The sequence below is a fragment of the Corythoichthys intestinalis genome, chromosome 16 (genome assembly GCF_030265065.1).
Source record: "Corythoichthys intestinalis isolate RoL2023-P3 chromosome 16, ASM3026506v1, whole genome shotgun sequence".
Lineage (NCBI taxonomy): Eukaryota > Metazoa > Chordata > Actinopteri > Syngnathiformes > Syngnathidae > Corythoichthys > Corythoichthys intestinalis.
The window spans coordinates 754,716-777,944 of record NC_080410.1 but is presented as its reverse complement, the minus strand read 5'-3'; the positions used below and the strand labels follow the sequence as shown (position 1 = coordinate 777,944).

At 39.9% G+C, this 23,229-nt stretch overlaps 1 protein-coding gene across 3 annotated transcripts in view; it reads left to right on the top strand.

Moving 5' to 3' along the window:
• LOC130931986 (WD repeat domain phosphoinositide-interacting protein 1-like) overlaps positions 1-23,229 on the top strand; it is a 79,225-nt gene that overhangs the window by 16,530 nt on the left and 39,466 nt on the right. For all 3 annotated transcript variants that reach the window (XM_057861309.1, XM_057861307.1, XM_057861308.1), the window contains exons 3-6: positions 3,436-3,602; positions 7,391-7,487; positions 17,199-17,299; positions 22,423-22,515. In XM_057861309.1, the coding sequence (XP_057717292.1) occupies positions 3,436-3,602; positions 7,391-7,487; positions 17,199-17,299; positions 22,423-22,515 (458 nt within the window). The remainder of the gene's footprint in view (positions 1-3,435; positions 3,603-7,390; positions 7,488-17,198; positions 17,300-22,422; positions 22,516-23,229) is intronic.

Below are 23,229 nucleotides of genomic sequence, written 5' to 3'. Positions count from 1 at the left end.
TCAATGACCTGAAGAGAGCTGGAACCACAGTCTCGAAGAAAACCATCGGAAACACATTACGCCGTCATGGATTAAAATCCTACAGCGCACACAAGGTCCCGCTGCTGAAGCCGGTGCATGTCCAGACACGTCTGAATTTTGCCACTGACCATCTGGATGATCCAGAGGGGCAATGGGAGAAGGTCATGTGGTCAGATGAGACCAGAATTGAACTTTTTGGTCTAAACTCGGCTCATCATGTTTGGGGGAAAAAGAAGGATGAGTACAACCCCAAGAACACCATCCCAACCGTGAAACATGGAGGATGAAACATCATTTTTTGGGGCTGCTTCTCTGCCAAGGGTACAGGACGACTGCACCGTATTGAGGAGAGATGGATGGGCCTATGTATCGCCAGATCTTGGCTGACAACCTCCTTCCTTCAGTGAGAGCCCTGAAGATGGGTCGTGGCCGGGTCTTCCAGCATGACAACGACCCAAACCACACAGCCAAGGCAACTAAAGAGTGGCTCCGTAAAAAGCATCTTAAGGTCCTGGAGTGGCCTAGCCAGTCACCAGATCTGAACCCGATAGAAAATCTATGGAGGGAGCTGAAAGTCCGTGTTGCCCGGCAGCAGCCCCGAAACCTGAAGGCTCTGGAGAAGATCTGCATGGAGGAGTGGGCCAAAATCCCTGCTGCAGTGTGTGCAAACCTTGTCAAGGACTACAGGAAACATTTGGTATCTTTAATAGCAAACAAAGGTTTCTGTACCAAATATTAAGTTCGATTTTTGTGACGTATCAAATACTTATTTCATACAATTAAATGCAAATTTATTATTTAAAAATCATACAACTTGATTTTCTAGTTTTTTTGTATTAGATTCCGTCCCTCACAGTTGAAGAGAACTTATGATACAAATTACAGACCTCTAAATGCTTTGCAAGTGGGAAAACCAGCAAAATCAGCAGTGTATCAAATACTTGTTCTCCCCACTGTATAATAGACTTAATTTATTTTCCTCTCAAAATAACTCAAAATATAGCCATCAATATCGAAACCCCTGGCAACAAAAGTGAGTAAACACCTTAGAAACTACTAACATCCCTAAATGTCCAAATTGAGTACTGCTTGTCATTTTCCCTCCAACATGTCTTGTGACTCGTTACAGGAGTGCTGTCAGCATTGCCGCAGAGATTGAAGAGGTGGGGGATCAGCCTGTTAGTGCTCAGACCATACGGTGCACTCTATTAGTACATCAAATCGGTGTGCATGGCTGTCACCCCAGGAGGAAGCCTCTTCTGAAGACGCGTCTCACGAAAGCCCACAAACAGTTTGCTGAAGACATGTCAACAAAGCACATGGATTACTGGAACCATGTCCTATGGTCTGATGAGATGGGCGGGCTTTCTTGTTTACCGTCTTCAGAAGAGGCTCCCTCCTGGGGTGACAGCCATGCACACCAATTTGATGTAGAGTGCGATGTATGGTCTGAGCACTCACAGGCTGACCCCCCCCCCCCCCACCTCTTCATTCTCTGCAGCAATGCTGACAGCACTCCTGTAACGAGTCACATGACATTTTGGAAGGAAAATGTCAAGCAGTACTCAATTTGGACATTTAGGGATGTTAGTAGTTTCTAAGGGGTGTACTCACTTTTGTTGCCAGGGTTTTAGATATTAATGGCTATATTTTGAGTTGTTTTGAGGGGGAAATAAATTAACACTATTATATAAGCTGCACACAGACTACTTTTCATTGTGTCAAAAGATATACTTAAATATCTGCAGAAATGCAAGGGGTGTACTCACTTTTGTGGTACACTGTATTTAACAAAGACTGTAAGGATACGTACAACAAAGTCCGCCAATATATTGTTGCCGACTTGGTTGCCACGAACAACCTCGCTTTCACAACAGACAGCTGGACACCCCGGGACGACACTGAGAGCTATCTCACGGTGACATGATGAACAATGAGTGGCAAATTAAGAATGCTGTACTTCAAACTCGTCCTGCTGATAAAAGTCTATTGTCAAATGCTGGTGTTGTGCAGTAATGAGCAGACGTGACTTCTGTGGCGTTTGTTAAATTTTTTAATGCCCGACAACACTTGCGCGCACAGCGCACCCACTAGATATAATCAAATAGCAATTTAGGTATGCTACGTTAGACCCCCCCCAAGTCCCATGCCATTGGCTGCGCGAGCCGAGAGTGATCATGGGACGCGTAGTCCATATACGACATCGATGAATTAAAAATCGCCCTGAACAGAAGTTAAGCAGGCCAAATCTATCTATACCAGTGACTATAGATTATGCTGCAAATATTGTAAATTCATTACGTAACAAAGATGGACACGGACCACTAATAGGATGTTTTGCTCATGTGGTAAACATACCTGCTAAGAGAGCAGTGGCAATCAACCTCCAACTCACTTTACAAACAGTAAAGATTGTTCTCAGCACTTTTATCCAAAATTTCTTCAGATCAGTAGGATGTAAGCACATAAATATTATACACTATAGTGCATGTTTATGTGATGGCATTGTTATTTTTGCTTGTTAGCAAAATAAAACAAACAAAAAAACACAAAAAAAAACCCTTTTTTTTTCAGAGCATTAAATGCATTGAATCGAATCGAAAATGGTGTCCCTCATATCGAAAATTGTACCGAACTGTGACTTAACTGTGCCGTTGCATGCCTAGCACGCACCCCCCCCCCCCCCCCCCCCCACACACACACACACACAAAATTAGCCGCCCTGTGCAACTGACAATTTCATGGACGTAAAGCACACTTTTACAATGATGCTGAAGAGCTGACTTGGGTTCCAGTGTGGATAAATATACTTCAGAGGTACACTACTGTTCAAAAGTTTGGGTTCTAAGCGACCCCAAACTTTTGAACCGTAGTGTATCATACAGGGTTCTTCATTATGTACACTACGGTTCAAAAGTTTGGTTTGAACAGTAGTGTAAGTGTAAGGTGTGATGGGTTTCGTTCTGAAATTAGATGAATTTATGGGAGACATTGCTGATCAGAATGAAAATATGATGTAAAGAAAGGTCTATTGGACAGTCCTGGAGCACATGAGTGGTGTCTTGGATGGTTTGAAAGTGAATGAACTGAGTGTCGTACATGTTATTGCACTGTATAACAAGTGCATTTCAGCCGGGAAAATATAACTAAAGTAAAAAAAAAATACTGATATTCACAAATTACCATGATTGTGTAGCTCCCTTAATATTAGCTTATAGGTACTCTTTCTTCTTCTCCATTTTAAATGCATGAAAGATAATGTTCTCTCATTTAGAGCTTTATCAAAAACAGTGCCACTATCATGCCCATGTGTCCAAGAAAATGAGAGGTAGTCATCAAATGTTTGCTTTTCATGAGCTTGTGCAACTGTGGTAAGCATTTTCCTCATTATGTCTGCTCCCTATGAATGCACAGAGATGTCCGATATCTGCATCGTGGAGCGTCTCTTCTCTAGCAGTCTGGTTGTCATTGTTAGAACCACCACATCGCAATGCATGAACATCTACCACTTCAAGAAGGGTACAGAGATCTGCAGCTACAACTACCCCAACAAAATCCTCGCCGTCAAGCTCAACAGACACGTAAGACATTGATTGATGTCTTGTGCCAACAGCATTCTAACAAACAAAGACTGGTTTTCCAACCATTTTGAATGAACATTGACAGACGAGCACATAGTGTAGAATTTAGAATCAACTGTCATATCATGGACAACATGAAATGTAGCTTGTAACTGAATACCCCTAGAAAACCATGCATGTTTTGAAGATTCCGGTGTACGTGAAGGGATACAGTGGGGCAAATAAGTATTTAGTCAACCACTAATTGTGCAAGTTCTCCCACTTGAAAATATTAGAGAGGCCTGTAATTGTCAACATGAGTAAACCTCAACCATGAGAGACAGAATGTGGGATATAACCCAGAAAACCACATTATTTAATTTTTAAAGAATTTATTTGCAAATCATGGTAGAAAATAAGTATTTGGTCAATACCAAAAGTTCATCTCAATACTTTGTTATGAACCCTTTGTTTGCAATAACGGAGGCCAAACGTTTTCTGTAACTCTTCACAAGCTTTTCACACACTGTAGCTGGTATTTTGGCCCATTCCTCCAGATCACCTCTAGAGCAGTGATGTTTTGGGGCTGTCGTTGTGCAACACGGACTTTCAAATCCCTCCACAGATTTTCTATGGGGTTGAGATCTGGAGACTGACTAGGCTACTCCAGGACCTTGAAATGCTGCTAACGAAGCCACTCCTATGTTGCCCTGGCTGTGTGTTTGGGATCATTGTCATGCTGAAAGACCCAGCCACGTCTCATCTTCAATGCCCTTGCTGATGGAAGGAGATTTTCACTTAAAATCTCTCTATACATGGCTCAATTTATCCTTTCATTTACACAGATCAGTCGTCCTGGTCCCTTTGCAGAAAAACAGCCCTAAAGCATGATGTTTCCACCCCCATGCTTCACAGTGGGTATGTTGTTCTTTGGATGCAATTCAGTATTCTTTCTCCTCCAAACACGAGAACCTGTGTTTCTACCAAAATGTTCTATTTTGGTTTCATCTGACCATAACACATTCTCCCAGTCCTCTTCTAGATCATCCAAATGCTCTCTAGCGAACCGCACACGGGCCTGGACGTGTACTTTCTTCAGCAGGGGGACACGTCTGGCAGTGGAGGATTTGAGTCCCTGGCGGCGCATTGTGTTACTGATAGTTAGAGGTTAGATCTTGTGCCCGAACCCGACCTGACCCGAATGGTCGGGCCCAAAATGTTAAGCATTCACGTTCGGGTCGGGTCGGGCCGCCGTGCCAGACTAATAAATTATTTAAAAAAAAAAAAAAAAAAAAAATGGAGTGCAGGCTCTCTGTATTGCGCTTTTGCTTGTGCACGCACGCACATGAATGCCGTGGCGCCGCCCGCTTTTTCTTCTTGTCCTCCCGCTGTAGCGCTTGCGCACGGCCGAGGCACCCCCCTCTTTTTCATTTTTTCGTGCTCTGGCACCTTCCGCGTGTACACAACTCCACAACTCCTCATCCTCATGGTACTTCTATTTCAATATGGAGCAACGAGAAGTTAAAACCAAACTGAGACCAAGACGGGGGAATGAAAGAGGCAAGAATGCACCGGTAGGAGTGAGGTGTGGAAAGAATTTCAATTGATCGTGGAAGATGCAACAAAAAACTGTGTCGGCTTCGTCGAATGCAACAAATATATACCCAAAACTTTGGCAAGAAAAAGTGTTGTGCATCCCTGCAAGCAGCAGCAGCAGCAGCAGCGAGAGAGTTTTCAGCGCTGCAGGCCGCACAATAGATCAGCGGAGAACGTCACTGAAACCTGCCAGTGGACGCAATCTTTATTCCTGCACGACGACGACCAAAAAATATAAACACTGTAAGTACGCCATAATATCCTGCTGTTCAAATCGCCATTTGTATCCAAGCCGGTCTAATTATTTCCCTTATATCACAGGAATAAAGAGCAGGACATGAGGCCGCAAGTTGCAGACTGCAGTCAAGGCCAGCCTGGAGTTTAAAAGCTTTTATTTCATTTTTATTTTTTTATAATTTATTTTTAGTATTGTTGTCATTACAATAAAGAATGTTATTTCAAAGCATTTGTAGTTTTTTTTTTTTTTTTTGCTGCTGTTCCCTCTCCATGTCAGAGGCGCGTCCATGTGAGAACGATATCCCACACACTAAGAAATATTTTTAACAAACTTTCCCAACGTTATTTCGTTGTGTAAATGCTTTTATAATTCTCATAAAAATATGTAGACTATTTAAATATTGAGTAAACTTGCATTTTTTTTTCTGACAACTGTGAAATCGTTACGAAAGACTTTTATTTAGGCACACAAAGGCAACACAAATGTGATCCTTTTGAATCTTCTCCTCTGTGTCTGCAAAACCGCATATTTTTTTTTAATATTAAACTTTCCCAGTGTTATTTCGTTGTGTAAATGTTTTATAATGATCATAAAAATATGTAGACTATTTAAACATTAAGAAAACTTTTTTCTGCCAACTCAAAGAAATGAAAATAAATTGCTGCTGCGTTTTTTTTCTTCTTCGCTTCACTCCAACAAATAAAAAAAAGAAAATAAAATCGGGTTTTTCAGGCTCGGGCCTGCAAATCTAGTTAATTGATCGGGCCCGGGCCCCAATACCAGCGGGCCGTGTTGGGTCGGGCTGGATTTTTTAGGCTCGAACTAGACTCTACCTTTGTTACCATGGTCCCAGCTCTCTGTGGTCATTCACTAGGTCCCCCCGTGTGGTTCTGGGATATTTGTTCACTGTTCTTGTTAACATTTTGACGCCACGCGGTGAGATCTTGCATGGAGCTGCAGATCGAGGGAGATTATCAGTGGTCTTGTATGTCTTCCATTTTGTAAAAATTGCTCCCAAGCGTTTTACACCAAGCGTTTTACCCTGTTGCAGATTCAGTCTTTCCAGCCTGGTGCAGGTCTACAATTTTGTCTCTGGTGTCCTTCGATAGCTCTTTGGTCTTGGCCATAGTGGAGTTTGGAGTGTGACTGACTGAGTTGTGGACAGGTGTCTTTTATACCGATAATGAGTTAAAACAGGTGCCATTAATACAGGTCACGGGTGGAGCCTCGTTAGACCTCGTTAGAAGAAGTTAGACCTCTTTGACAGCCAGAAATCTTGCTTGTTTGTAGGTGACCAAATACTTATTTTCCACTCTAATTTGGAAATAAATTCTTTAAAAATCAAACCATGTGATTTTCTGGGTTTTTTTCCACAATATGTCACTCATCGTTGAGGTTCACCCATGTTGACAATCACAGGCCTCTCTAATCTTTTCAAGTTGGATAAATTGCACAATTGGTGGTTGACTAAATACTTATTTGCCCCACTGTATGTGTAATGTACAGATTATGTGCATGGTGATTGGTTTGTGCCACTCCAGGCTCACCTCTCATGTACTAGATAAATTATTGATTGTAAAACACAGTAACAAAGCATGTGGTACAGTGGCTGTCTAGGTTGCTGGTTTGACTTCCTCAATTCTGGAGAAAGACAGCTGCCAAAATCGCATTGTCCTGCTTTAATTACTGTGATCATTAAAGTAGACTACCAATGTTGTCAAAACACAGCAAGCATTTGTAGGATTGTGCATTTTTGATGGATTGTCTGCATTTTAATCAGCTGCTCCAACATTCGGTTAGTGCATGCAAATGCCGTAGCACGGTTACTGTGAAATGATGTTAAAATGAAGCTATATTTCATTTGCTGTTTTAATTACACAGTGTACAAATAAGTTGCCCCCAACCCCCCTAAAATTGGAATGGAATCTAAACTTCCACCATATGACCAGATTACATCTTACTTTTTCTCATGCAGAGACTTGTTGTGTGCCTTGAGGAATCCATTTATATTCATAACATCAAAGACATGAAGCTGCTCAAGACTTTGCTCAACATTCCGTCCAACCCTTCAGGTGAGACTTTTACAGGCAGGTGGGCTGGTTTGTTGAGTGGAAGGGGTAATGTTTCAACAATATATCCCCTAGTCAACAGGCCTGTTGCGATAACACATTTAGCGGGCAATATATTGTCCCTTAAATCAATATGCGATAGGTTTGTTCCGAACATGTTTTTTTGCTCCCGATCGGATCCCGATCGTTTTAGTTTGAGTATCTGCCGATCCCGATATTTCCCGATCCGACTGTTTTTTTTTTGCTCTCGATTCAATTCCAATCATTCTCGATAATTTTTCCCGATCATATACATTTTGGCAATGCATTAAGAAAAAAATCAATAAAACGGACGAATATATACATTCAACATACAGTAGATAAGTACTGTATTTGTTTATTATGACAATAAATCCTCAAGATGGCATTTACATTATTAACATTCTTTCTGTGAGAGGGATCCACGGATAGAAAGACTTGTGACTTTGTATATTGTGACTAAACATTGCCATCTAGTGTATTTGTTGAGCTTTCAGTAAATGATACTGAAGGTCATGCCCAAATGCATGATGGGAAGTAGAACCATGACTGTGCGTAGTGCTACCAATTGATATATCTTCTCTGCGTTGGGAAATAACATAAGGTGTTAAGAAAAAGATCAATTGCTACCTTGCTTCCCTTTCGTAGGGAGAGGGATTGTAAGGCTTTAGCCAATTAAAATAATGCTCCAAAGGCTGCCAAAATTCACTCGACTCATTTTACGCTGCTTTTTAGCTCTCTATGTAGGCCAAATGGTGCCATTACAGATGGAGCGCGACAATGCGCAAGTGGGTCGTGCAGCGCATGCATTAATTGCATTAAATATTTTAACGTGATACATTTTTAAAAAAATAATTACCGCCGTTAATGGGATAAATTTGATAACCCTACCTTATACACTCTGGATAAGTGTAACATATTATGTCTGTAACGTTAAATGCAATTAGAAAACGATTTAATTAAAAAGTATATATATATTTAAAAAAGGCATGGCCGATATTTCTTTGCCGATTCCGATACTTTGAAAATGACGTGATCGGACCCGCCGATCGATCGGGACATCTCTAATATGCGATATTATTGTCAGATAAATGAAACAATTTTTATTTTAATCAGTTTTGAGAATATATCCAGGGCCGGCGTGGTACTCATTTTCAGCCCTGGAATTTCATACCTCAGACTGGCTCACTTTATATTATTTAATATAGAGATGTCCAGATTGCATGGCTTTGCACCTGAGTCAGAGTCACCTGATTTTAAGAATCTGCCGATAAAATATCCGGTTATAAAATCACAGCAGCAGCCCTCCCCGCACAGAGAGTGCCGGTGGGCAACACGGGTCAAGTCTGTGAAAGCTCCAGCCCGCTTCATTCTCGGGACATCTTTTTGTGCGTGAAAGCAATGACGCCGGTAAATCACTTGTCACCTTACACAGGAATTTCCCTGGATATGTGTGTGAAAAAGGCTAGAGAGAGGCGGCGGTAAGGTTGAGACAGGAGAGCTTACTTTCAATGTTTTCTTAGAGTATAAAAAAACCTGGGGAAATGCTAATATTCCATCATTTATCCATAAACTCATGCCTTTTGGATTCATATCATGCCACTTCGTGTAATCACACACATCGCAACGCCAAGAAAATGATAGAAATTTGGATCGAGCTGAGATCCCGGAAATCTAGCATATTGTGTGCGTGACGTCACAACTAGGAAATCAGTGCTTAGTCCTGAATGGCGGCGATGATGGCGGACAATTTTGTTTATAGTTGCAGCGACGAATCCGACGTAACGAACGTTCTTCTAATGGTGACGAGGAGAGTTATGAAACTTTCTTTGGTGTTTTGGGTTATCAATTTGAGCCCAAACGAAAGCCAATGCAGCCTAATGAAACAATCATTGAGGAGAGCAATCACACTGATGAAACACCGGCAACAGATTGTGTGGGAAACACCGAATGGTTTGTTTTGCATTTCTTTTTGTGAAGCTGATAACACCGTAACCGCAAAATAAAGTAATGTATAGAATAATTATCATTTATTGTGCTATCATAGGTTTTTGCTCTGCCAACAGACACAAATATGAATGGGATTAGAGGATTTGTTGTATATATTTTACGAGCGATAATTTATGCATGTGTCCAGTCCTATATCCAATTTGACGAGCTAAAAACGTGTCTTGGGAGACTAAAAGATAATGAGATGGATGCCAATTGTCGTGTGACGAGAACGAGATGAAAATTAGCCGGTTTCCGTCATAAGTTCACAATGTGTGATATTTTCTTATCGTATGTGTAGTTAGTACGCATATTAGCAGTGTTTGGTCGTGTCACTCATGTGACGTGCTGCGCCTCCCCTGCGAGCAGGGTCACAGGGAAAACGCGGACTGTATTTTCAGAGATGTCTGCGTTCTCTGTATGAACAAGTAGAATGGATTGGATAGCGACGCACTGAAGGTGCACTCAACCTTACTCTATGAAGTGAGAGTAAACGGACAGATTTATGATCATAATTAAGTTAAAGGGATCCATGGACAGAAAGAATTGTAGTTCTTAAAAGATAAACGTTATTATGAGTTAAAATAATTTTAATATTGAAACCTAATATTCAAGACGTTAGCAACTGTTGCTAGGGGGGTCAAACTCGCTTTTGTCCCTCATGCTAGATGCATGTAAATAGTGTACGAACCAGATGTTTACTGAGCTAAACCTATCAATTGTGTCTGAAAATGATGTCCCCGGTGAAAATTTCACTGGTAAAGATGTGGAAGAACATACAAATGTTCAGTTAAAGAGAAGGCTTAAGTGTAGAGGGCTGAAAAAGATCTGATACAGAGGTAGCTTTTTTTATCGACACCTTTTTCTTGTGTCCATTGCCTTACGCCACTGACAATGACATTCTCCTGTTTCAACAAGCTATCCTCCATACCACCATATGCCCTGTCTTTCTTATAAATTATATCCTCTGGTTGTCTTACGTCTCTGACCGTTCTTGGGGGTAATTTATATTGCTATTTTTGTGTAGTGATCGCAAATGCTACTCAGTGACAGCCAACGAACACTTTTAATATTTTAAAACTTTTTCATTAATAACAAATCTTAATTATATTAATTTATTTACACTTCCCCCTTACTAAGGTTATTTTTTTTTTACAACAGAAAAGGTAAAGCTGTTAAATCTCATGCCTAACTTTGCCACGGCAAAACGCTGCTTTTAAAAAAATAAGTAAAAATATCAAAATGGCGTACCTCTTCAGGGCAGACTGTGGAAGGCAATGGATCAGCCGCAACAAAATGTTTACTGCATATGAAGGTTGAATGGCTTCACCTTGCTGGCATTAAACTGGTCTCTTCAACGTTCGAAAAAGTTGTCGTTCACATTTATCCTTCTGAGTTTTTGGCTTCGGGAAACTATGAAGAAAACATCCTTCGTATGTGGATGGTCGTACTGTCTAGAGTCGTTTCTACAAGTACCATAGCAGCAGTGTTTCCTCGGCATGTTCTTTTTTGAAAGATTACCGGCAGAAACCAAGCAGTACTAGTATGGGTTGTATGCGAGCGCGCTTCTGTGTTGACCCCCTTCCTGTTTACGATGTTGACGTCACGCAGCCTTGCGGTGTAAAAATAGCATTCTTGGGGAACGCTATTCCTTCCTACGCGGCGAGACATCTATCAATGCTCAGTGCGCTTGCACTAGCATCCGCACGCATGCGCACATCGATTTAAAGTGGCGAGTACGCACTACTTTTGTTTTTATTGAGTTTTTATTACCGTTCTATTGCCTCAAAATACTTTTTGCATGTATTTTCCTCTCATACTTTTAACCACTGTGTTTTCCTGTGGTAGCTTTAAAGCAGTGTCGATTTGTAAGGCATTTTTTTCGTACTTTCTGCCTGTATGCATCTAAACAAAACATGTTGAAAGCGCACGGTAGTACTTTGGGTGTCGCCTCATGCAGACATTTCGCCAGTGTAGCACATTTTGGCAGAATACCGGTAGTATTCATCGAGTGACAGTGACAATCTACGTCATCACCCTGAGCGTCTATAAAACATGGCGCCCTCCGTAGGTCAAAGCATGTTCTAAATATTATAGGTTTTTAAATCAATGGCAATATTTTATGTGTTTCTAATAACATATTTACAAAAAGCGAACAATTGTGGCTTATTGGAGCCTACAAGTCTTTAAGTCCGAGGTTCCCTTCAATAATAACAGGTTATTTGATTATTGATTTCAACCAGTACTTCTCAAATAGTGGGGCCGGCCCCCCCTAGGGGGGCGCAGAGCGATGCCAGGGGGGGCGCATGTGACCTCGGGGAAAATACTTTTTTGCCATACTTGAATAATGTATCCTTTTCAAAGTGTGCGCAGTATTTTAGAACAAAGCAAGAGCACACAGCAAAGAGCACTGGAGGTATTATGAGCTAAGACGAGGAAATATGACTAAGGGTATGTAGCATTTGGCTTAGACTCTTAATACAGTGGAAGACGAGAAAAAACCAGTCTGTGTCTAGAAATGTTTGCAACGGACAACAGGAAGCCACATCAAATAAGATGTCACTTATAAACATTAGACCCCATTCCCATTGATAAGCCACTTGATTTTTTTTTCAGCCAAGATGTGCCGAATATTGTCAACAATCGTCCCGCGGCATAGCAAGTTGCTCAGTGCAAAATAGCAAAAATGAAAACTGTCCCACTGTCCAATGACACTGTTGTTTTTGTTTGATTATTTTTTGTTTTTACAGTTAAATGGTTATTTGAATTTATTAGTGTTTATTGATTGATTTTATGAAAATTTATTTTTCACTATTAGATGGTCAAAAAATGTACCGTGAATGTATTTTTACAGATTGGATGTGACTTTTTTTTTTTTTTTTTAATTCAGGCAAAGTGATGCACTTTGTCTTTTCTATACTTGATTGTAAGTTGAGCTTTATATATATTTTTTAATATTAAAAAGAACACAATAGTATGCAGAGGTATACATATATTAATAATTTATAAGCAAATGATACAAATCAGTGGCGGCAGAAAGTTGTGGGGGGGGGGGGGCGAAACGTTTACATCTTCCTGGGGGGGCGTAACAGAAAATAATTGAGAAGCACTGATTTAAACTAATATTTTGGCAACTTTATCCTCATTATCTCAAATTTTTTTGGTAATGTTTTATATTTTTTTCTATAAAACAACACCAAATTATTTAGGAGGGGGGCTTAACAATATGTGAGGGGAACTAAAGCCTCCCTAAAATAGGCCTAAAGACGCCACTGACTAAAACTAGACGAAATAAGAGTTTTCGTTGACTAAAACTAGAAAAAGATAAACACATTTTGAAATGAGAAAAATATGGACTAAGACTAATAAGTGTTTTTGTCCAAAAAGAATAAGACTAAAATTAAAAGGGCTGTCAAAAACAACATCAATGTCATCAAATCAAAGTTCATTCAAACTCAACAGTTTCAAAAGGAAGCTAAATGATAAGCATGACGCACAGTAGCAATATGTTGTACGACAACAGTATTGACAGGAGGTGGCAGCAGAGGATGTTTGTCTGTCTCAAAGGAAGTTGGTTAAAGCCTCATGGTGGTTAATTTGCTCTCTGGAATTGAAGCCCAAGTGGCCAAAAGGGTTCAGATTTCTTTGGCTATTTGTTGAAGACAATATGAATGTATTTGCAGCAAGTGCTATTAGCAGGGATGAAAATTGCTAGAATTTCTTGATGGAACTCCCTGACATAAAGGTCGCCACGGAGCCAGAACTTTAATTTATTTTTGGGGGGGGGGGGGGTCAAACATGCTTTTGGTAGTCATACCCTTTAACACACAATAAGACATGGAAAAAATACATGAGAAACTGATTTTCATTCAAAATTTTATTTTTTTTCAATGATGTGCAAACATTGAGTTACATATTTAAAAAAAAAAAAAATTACGCACATGAGCAAAAAAAAAAAAAAAAAAAAAAAACTACAAATGACTTACATTATGAACAGGTACTGTAAATGAACAAGTATAAGTCCAAGGTGTACATTAACGATACCGCCAAATGTATCACATGTGACACCAGCATTTCTGGACCTCATTGCAGTAAAAAAAAAAAAAATGTTTAAAATCTTATTGTGTATGCAAATTATTCAATTTTCAACTTTTTATTATACAGAGTGATTCAAAAAGAATGTGCAAAAATCATCACACATTTATTCAATTTAAAATCATTGGATTAGACGAAATTAGTGGTCGTTTGATACAGTAATTATCCTTGTTTAATTGGGTGTCAATTTAAATTTGTCTTTGTAGAAAAATCACTCGTTTATTTATGCTCAAAATGGTGACTCCTCATCAGAAGGCATTTTGTTAGTTAGTCAAATAATGCAAAATAATCTGTCAGAATGACTAAGAATAACAGCATAAAACAGGGACAAGTAACAGTCACTTTTTTAATAAAACAATACAGTGTGTGCATTCCCACACCTTGTGCAAATGTATTACAAATGGAGCATACAGTCCAATAAAAATTAATCTGGCTGCAATCTCTCAACACTGTAAGAAACAAAACACCTGTGTGAGGAGTGTGTGTGTGCAGCTATATTACACAAAACAACGTCTTAACATATTTGACGAAATCATATACAAAACACAGTAACTGCAAGAAATGTGTTAGTGTGTGCGAGTGAATGTCCGACAGAATGTCTGCATTTGACCAATGGAGCTGGAACAATGTCAACGCTGTATTAACAAGACCATAAAAACAACACAACTACAGTGTGAGAAGTGTGTGTATGCACCTGTGTGTGGATAGATCACACAAAGAACAAAGTACCATGTTAGTTATAATTGTTTGAACTCATTAACAATCACTCATTAACAATCACACATTGTAGAGTTTTTTTTTTTTTTTAACTCAGTACCTTGAGTGGACGCGGTCACCAACCCAGTTGCGCAGATGAATGTCAAGCTGTTTGGTTTTTGTACTTTTGTTTAGACTTTCGTCAAGCATGACCACAAATCCTGACGCCTTATTGACCTGCTCGGGGCCAGACCAAACTTTGTAATGTAGGCAGTCTTGTTGCTCCCACATGTGAAAGTAGTGGCGATCTCTGAGTCGGGGAACATGACTTAGAAAAGCTCGCTTCTACTGTCATTTGAGGAATACGAGTGGTGGTCCGATATTGTTTTTAGTGTCCACTTCACCTCTACTTTAAGAGTTGGCGTCGAGCCACAAAGAGCTCGCATGTTACCTGGCTGAGAGGAATTCGTTGCTGCTGGCATTCGATGTGACTCTTGAGGTTAGCGTTGGGTTAGCTGAGCACACCTGGGATATGGGTGCATGCCTCCGTGTAGCTGCTGAGCGTGCTAAATGTTTAGCACTTCATGTACGACTCCAAGGCCGTATTTTTCATTGTGCCGAGCTTCAAGTTTTTACGGCACAGGCTGGATCGAACCTCACTTTCATTCCCTGGCACAGCCTGAACCCAGTCATATTTATAGTCACTCAACTACAATGGGTTAAATCTGCACTTTCCCATCCTAAAGTTGCTGCACCGACGACGATAGCTTGTCAGCGACTGACTGAACGTACAGCTCCAATGAAATGCTGCATTTTCGAAAACGCGGAAATCTGGATTTTCCAATCGAAACAGCGCATTTCTCGGTCAGAGATCGATAAAGTCGGAAAAAATGAAAAATACATTTACGACACAACGTTCCATACTTTTTTTGTTAGTTTACTTATTAGACTGCTATTAGCTCTATCACGCAGATAAGACAGGGAAAAATTAAGACATTTGAGAAAGTGAAATTCAAGACTTGCAAACAAAATTTAAGACCTTTTCAAGACCTTAATTTACAATTATATATTTTAAGGCTTTTTTCAAGTTTTTTAGACCCTGCTTGAACCCTGTAACTAGCAGTATGGCGCGGTGTTGCAAGGGTTTGTGACGTGAATGCAATACAACCGGATGGCAGAAAAAACATACTGTCCTTAAAGATGCAGCTGTAATGTACTAAGAGTAAAGGGACACCATAAAGGGGTTAATGCCCTATCGCTTTTCCATCAGTGTGTACAGTAGTGTGGCGAGCGACCTGGAGAAGAATGAAAGAGACTATTTTTATGTTTCACTCTTGCTGCTCTTGTGCCCCATATACAGCTCGACGTCAAGATACACCACCTTATTTCAACAGAAAAAAACAGAACATAACAACGGCAACCACCACACTCAGTCATGGTTGCCAACTACCATTTGAACCATTGCGGGCACAACACATAATAAATAACAGTTGCTACTGAATGAATATCCAGCCGAAATGAATCCCTTTTTAATATTCCGGAATATTGTATATTTAATTTTTTTTTTTTAATCCAGCGTCTTTTTGTGGAGTACTCAAAGCCACAACGTATCATCACAGCACATTTAAATTTGGACCAAAAAACCGTAAAGTTTGAAAGCCAACTGCGACATTGCGTGTCTTTTGCCCAGAATCAAGTCGCATTTTCTATGCTGATTTTCAGAGTTTTGAATTTATTTTCCGCCCTAAACAGAAATCAAACCCATCTATCAACACTCCCAGACGCATAAAGTGTGTAAAATTTCTTCAAAACCGCCCAACTGATTCGGAGTCCATAGGTGAATGAACACACACAAGGAAAGTTCCATTTATATATAAGTATAAATATAGACACACAATTTCTAGGTTACGTCTTGCTAATACTTCCTGTTGGTTTATTGGCATTTTTGGGTCACTTGGTAACTCACTGGTTGCCACTGACGGTGCTAGATGTCAAATTCATTTTGACGGAGAGAGGCTGAATTAATGAATGCAACTACGAATACGAACGTGAGCCAAGTGCAGTGTCGTATTGGCCCGAATATAAGACGGCCCTGATTATAAGACGACCCCCTCTTTTTCAAGACTCAAGTTTGAAAAAAGACTTTTTGAACACCAACTTAATTTTTATACAGAAAATAATTACAGTACATCTGAAACAAATGATTATAACAATATATTTGAGAGAAAAAGCATGTTATTTTGCCTCATTCAAATCTTAATATCTGAACATTTAAATATGTAAACTAAAGTGCAATCACATTCGTAAATGAATGGCTTCTGGTTTTTGAAATGTAAATAAACCAATCTATTGTGATAAAACAACAAAATTTCAATAACTGCATTAACCATGAAAGTGAGGTCTAACTGTAACTGTAGTCTTGAAACAAATCCGAATAAGGATAAACATTGCAATAAAATAATGCAAACTGGTTAAACTTGAGAGTAGCTGAGATCTGTCATGACAGAACATTACTCCTCAAGTTCAGCATTCGCTTAATTGATATCTGGCGCATCTAGCGTCGTGAATGGGTATAATGTCTAGACTTCGAATATAAGACGACTCCCACTTTTTCAGTCTTATTTCAATGCAAAAAACACCGTCTGATATTCGGGTCAACACGGTAATATATGCACTCAATCACAAAAATCACAAATCCTCGGTTTTACGGTGCCAATGTCAAAATAAAAGCATGTGATTTTGTAATTACAGTAAGAATGAGCTACAACGTGCCTGTCAGGCAGAACAGCCTGGCGGGCCAGCGGGCCCTACATTTCACACCCCTGATTTAGAGAAGTGTCTGTGTAATATACAAAAATCTAAATTGTTTTTATCGGCTTGTTCCTATGTTTGCCCTAAAATCTCCTCCCTTTTTAGGTCTGTGTGCTTTATCTACCAATCATTCAAGCAACTCCTACATTGCATATCCTGGCAGCGCTACAATGGGAGAGACTGTAGTTTATGATGCCAACAACATGGTAAGTAAAAAATCAGAATAAATCTGAATAACAATCATACTACTTTTTAAAAGAATATACATTAATCATAGATTGAACACCTCTGTTTATTTTTATTATTTTTTTCACAATATAGACTAAAGTAGCGAACTCCCGACTTTCACCTCCTTATTATCCCAGCATTTGACATAATATAAAACACTTAGCTTCGTCACTTCCACTGCCTGCCATTGCATTCAAAGGTCTCTTGATTGTCGGACTTGTTTTGCCCATTCTTCGCTGTGAACAGGATCTTTCGGAAACCCAAAAAGGCTCACACCATTTTCCGCGTTGGAACAAAAGCCTGCAATGCAACGTTTCGGCATGGTGCGAAGAATAAACAAATTAATCCACAAAATCAGCTGAATCCGCCGTCGTGCATACAACAATATGCAGGAGTTAATTTGTGCCGGATCTTGCCGGAACTAGATCCGTCACCTCTTGATTTTGGCCTCTCTGTGTTCCGGGACTTATTTGAGCAGATCCGGCACCTCTCGTGTATAAAAAAATAATACAAATATAAAAACGTTTTTAAAAATGCATTGGAATAGCCCAGAATAGGGGGAAAGAAGGAGAGGAGTCCTTGGTGGCTTTCTCCACTTTATTGTGGCAACAATAAGAAAACAATAAAATAAAAGCAGACTGCCGCCACATTTGACCGCAAACTTTTGCTTCTCGCCCGTCTTCCCCTTGCTTCCTACTACTCATAGCTCTCAGTCCCAGCGTCTCTTAAAGGGACTTGTTTAGTGTCTTGTTTTGAGCTTTTTGTTGACAAGGTATCGAACACACGATGTGCTGACAACTTTGTTTCTTTATTAACACATCAAGCCAACAGCGCGAACACAACCTGTGCCTCTCTATCTCACTCCAACATCACGTGACCAAAACAACAGTACCGTTGAGTGCACTTCAGGGTGCCTGGGAAAACATTATATCAGAATATTACAGATAGTTACAGACATTGCAGTATAATAATATGCATAAATTAATTCACCGAACAAATCCCAAGAATTGCATGTTGTTTATAAAAATTTAACGTCATTTGAAAGATTTGTTGATGCACTGAAAAGCTGGACCAACAAATCACACCCCTGACATAAAAAAAAAAAAAAAAAAAAAAATTGAAATTTGCGGCATCTGGGAAGTAAGCAGCCAGGATCAAACGGTATTTCAACATGCCAAAAAGACAGTTGCATTTACTGTCTTATCTCGAGAAGAAGGAAAATGGTGCAAAACAAGTCAGAAAAGACCAAAAGAAAAGAAAGAAAAAAGTAAAATCCCACAGCATGGCAAGTGGGCATTAGCGTTTTGTTTTCCGCACCGTTCTCTGCGTATGTTCCGGGACCTGTGCCCGTCTCGTCATCCCTGCGCTGTCAAATGGACTTTGCGTTCCGGCACCTTATGATTTACAAATTAAACACTGACAATATGGCTGTATAGTAAACATCCGTCGTCTTCCTCAATCTGAAGGCTAGTTTACATAGTGACGCTGCTCAACGATTGTGTTGTGGAGTGGCCTCGCCTTTACATGGTTACGGTGAAAACGGAAGGGGAAGACGCAAACTTTTGATTCCGGCCTCCAAAGCAGATGGATTCAATTGCGGGGATTGCGCCGTAACCATATGAATGGAACGCTCTCGCGCCGATAATGTCAGCACTCGCACACGTCACTATGGGCCTACACAGTCGAGCAAACATTCAAAACAGCAAACATGGCGGAACAGCGGCTTTAATTTACAGTTTTTTAAAAAATATTTTCAATTAAAATATATTTTGTTTTTGCATTTTTGCGCCTTTTGAAGCAAGAGGGAAAAAAAGCTTGGATGCCAGTGCTTTGAGTTTTTTTTTTGTAATTGACAAGCAATGTTATACACTCATTTAAACTAAAAGAGAAAAATGAAATACACAGAAAAACAATGAATAAAAGTGCAATAAAGGGGAAAAAAGAAAAAATCATTAAAAAAGAAAAAAAAAATGTCATTGGTTGGTGTCAGCAGGAATGTTGTCTTCTGGGCTTAGGAAGTTGTTGCCAATGAAAAGCATCATTGGCTGTCACCTTGTAAAACTGTACTGCCCTGTAGGGCCTGGCATGAATACTACATCGTTTTCACGCGGAATTGAGACATCAACCAAGACGGAACCATGTAAATCCGAACATGTAATATGTCGTTTTCTTGGAGCGTCACCATGTAAACGTCCCCTGAGACTCGGAACAGAAGTCACTCATTTTCACGGTGAAAAGTTGAACAAATATATTGATCGCATCCGCACACATCCAAGCGATCTATTTCATTCAGGAGCATAAAATACCGCGTGTAATTTTGAAATAAACATGCTTTTTGGTGTCACGATCACTTTTGAGGCTAAAGCAACATTGCATATTCTCTTGCCCAGAAAGCAAGCAAGCCTGGAACGCAGCCTAGCTTGAGGGACATCCTAAACACCAGTGAGGGGGGTGGGAACGTGTCGCATGAGTGACATGACCCAAATACTGCTGCGATACAGACGAGCTACACGTACAATAGGAAAATGTTACACATTGTGAACATATGATGAAAACTATGGTTCATTTTCATCTCGCTGTCGTCTTGTCAGAAGAAAACTGGCATTCGTCTCGTTATGTGCAGCTCGTGGTCGACCGTCTGCTATGCTGTGCAATGCATAATACATAGAGTAATGATGATACTCATCCCGACAGATGATGTATTCTGGTGAAAGATTTCTCAATTTTTCATTTGCTGCCCACAGATGTAACGCTAAAACTTCAGCGGATTACTGGCACAACACGAGCCGACCACAATAGGCGGCTGCTGCACGAGATACCGTTGTCTACCAGCCACGCTGCGTTGTTTCCTTCACATATAGAAAAAGCCCAAATAATATAAAACACACGAGAGATTATGTATTTGGGAGATAGGGGGCTGTACCTTGGCAGCACAGTTTGATTGCGAAGGAAATGGGTAGGCCGGGCTGAAATCCACTGACCCTGACTGACAGGGGCGCTGCCAGGGATTTTGGGCCCCATGAAAAGATATCACTTTGGGCCCCACCACCAGTGGGACACACACACATTTAAAGTATCAAGTACGTAATTTCCTGCATTCTGGTGAATCCTTACACACTAATTTGTGCATTTTCTGCCTTAATTTAAGATGAAAATATATTTATGTAAACATACAGCGTATAGAGCAAAAATGAATAGACTGATATCATCTATAAGAAATGTACTGAAGGCCATCTTTTTAAATCTAAATATATTTTTAATAGAAATATTCTCAAAGCAAATACCATAATGAATGACTTAGAAAAAATGTTTTAATTTAACTATACAACAGTATACATTAACCACAATTAAAATAACATCATCTTTAGAATTATATAACAAAGCGAGCAGCAGATTTTTGACCTTGTATACATACTGTAGCAAGTGTATTGATCTAATGTAGCCATACATTTAACAGCCGTCACTGCATGATCCATGGTCCCTTGCTCACCTCACTAAGAACCCAGCGCCAAGCCTTCTTGCTAGCAAAGTAACTGATCAAATCATTAAAGTCTAGCTTCCTAGCCAACAAACTTTCAATGGACAGCATGACAGGACTAGAAAGCCTGTCCTGACACATAGTGGACCTCAAATAGTTTTTTATGAGTTTTAGCTTATTGAAATCTCTCTCGCCACCTGCAACAGTTAAATATACGCAAAGCGATGCACACGTCTCCAAAAATGCTTTGCAGCTGCATCCTACAAATTGCATTCAGGAGACAAAGAGAGGACAAGTTATGGGGGAAAGAACAGAATACACCGTGTTCAGGTGTCTTACTTCATTTTCAAACTGTGGTGTAAGATGCAGCAAAAGGAGTTGTGCCTGTTACAACAGGCAAGGGCGGAGACAACTGTTTTAGTATGAAGAGCTTGCTGCAGGTTTGCCTAACTATTGCCTACTAATTTAACTAATTAAATTAAAGCTAAAAGTGGAGCAAACACTACCTAGCAAACAATTACAGTATTGGATTATGGAGTAGGCTTAGCTCCATCTGGAAACTCGCAATCTCCACATAGCTATAGCTCTGAAGCGAGGTCCCTTGTTAACAAACTAAATTCAATAAAGTCTGGACAAACTGGATTCAAGCCGATTTTAAAAAACGACATTTCCACACCAACTTTCAACATCTGTAGGATACCAAAAAATGCCATCATTATTTGGAAATCCCGTATTTCTTACGGAGTGAGTTGGGACCTCGCTTCGGAGCATCGCGAGGTTCCAGATGGGGCTGGAGTGGGCTAAGGTAATAGGTTATTTTCAGCACTACACTGACAAAAGACACCAACCTTCCTTTGTGAAGTACTTTATCACATCCCGTTGGCCTTTTCTACCCCTCTCCTGTTGTTCTTTCTTTTCTTTCCTCTTTTGATAACCCGATTTTTGTTTTGAAAACATTTCTGCAGTACCACGCAGTCCGAGTCATTGACTGGTGTAAATGCGCACCGCTGCTCCCGGTCTGATCGAAGGAAGGGCGGACCAAACCATTTAATGAAAATACGGGGGTTTAGGGGGTGTTGCTGGCAATACATATGCTCTCTGGGTGTTTACTTTTTGCCAAAAACAAAACAAGAAAAAGAAACCCTTCATTTTATTCCCATTAAAATTAAAATGATTAATATTTAAATTTGACAACGATTACTTAATGTTCTAATTTTCGTTGTGGGCCCCATCAGGGCATGGGCCCTTAGAATAAGTATTACTTTTCACCCCATACTGCGCCCCTGCCAACTGACAGCGGGTTCTTTTATAGTGATGGGACTAGGCAAAAATGCAAGATTTTTATGTGTTGTCATTTTATGTTCAAACTGTTAAATTTTATCGTTTGAGCAAATAAGCATTACGTTAGAATATTATGGCTGCAACATTGTAGGGTTGTACATTATAATGACCTTATTCATAAACAGAGGTGTTATATGCCATGAATGCATATTTTTCCTCTTGTTGATCATTTTACATCACGGTTAAAGAAAGCTAATTCATATAGTTTAAATTCTGTAAACACAAGCCAATGTGCATGATTCATAATTTATATATTTTGTGAAATGTTGTTGGTCGTTTCAGAGTACAGTGACAATGGTCCCAGCGCACGACAGTCCTCTGGCAGCTCTTTGCTTCAATGCCTCAGCAACTAAACTTGCCAGCGCATCAGAGCGGGTAATATTGATGTACATTAAACAACTTTACTAAATAAGTCACAAGCCAAATCAATGTTAAGGAGAGGATTTGTGTATTACAATTTTCATCAATAGTATAGTTGTATAGTATGTTGTAGTTTATTTCTATTATTGGAATCTTATCATTGTACAAATGCAGTTTGTATACAGTGTGTATGTGTATAGTGAGGAGCAGAGGTATTTGCACCCCATGTGATTTTGTGATTCATTTCCACTCATAGACATAATCTGAAAAAAAAAAAAAATCCAGAAATCACATTGTATAAGTTTAAAAAAAATATATATATACAGTGTTTCCCACAGGATTTTAGGAGACTGTGGTGGGAGGGTCTCTGACCCTCGGGGTAGGGTGTGTGTGTACATTTTCAAGCCTGGTGTATCTCTCTGGGGCATTTCGAGACCACTGAATGTAATATAAATTGCTGTATGCGGTGTCGCCGGATCGCGCCAAATGCAGCAGACAGTAGTCCCGTAGCCTGGTACACCAGACTCAGCGGCAATATGTTCCAATCTGCGGTAAATTCGGTTTTACATGACCAAAAACACATCGAGTCGCTAAAACCAACAGTCTGTCTCGCGCTAGCCATGTTGAATATGTTGAAATATCTCTCGCTAGTTTCTTGTCGCTTTACCGACGTCGCCTCAGCCCGTCGCTGATTGGTCCGCTCCGCTGTCTATTTGCTGTGGCTGGCTC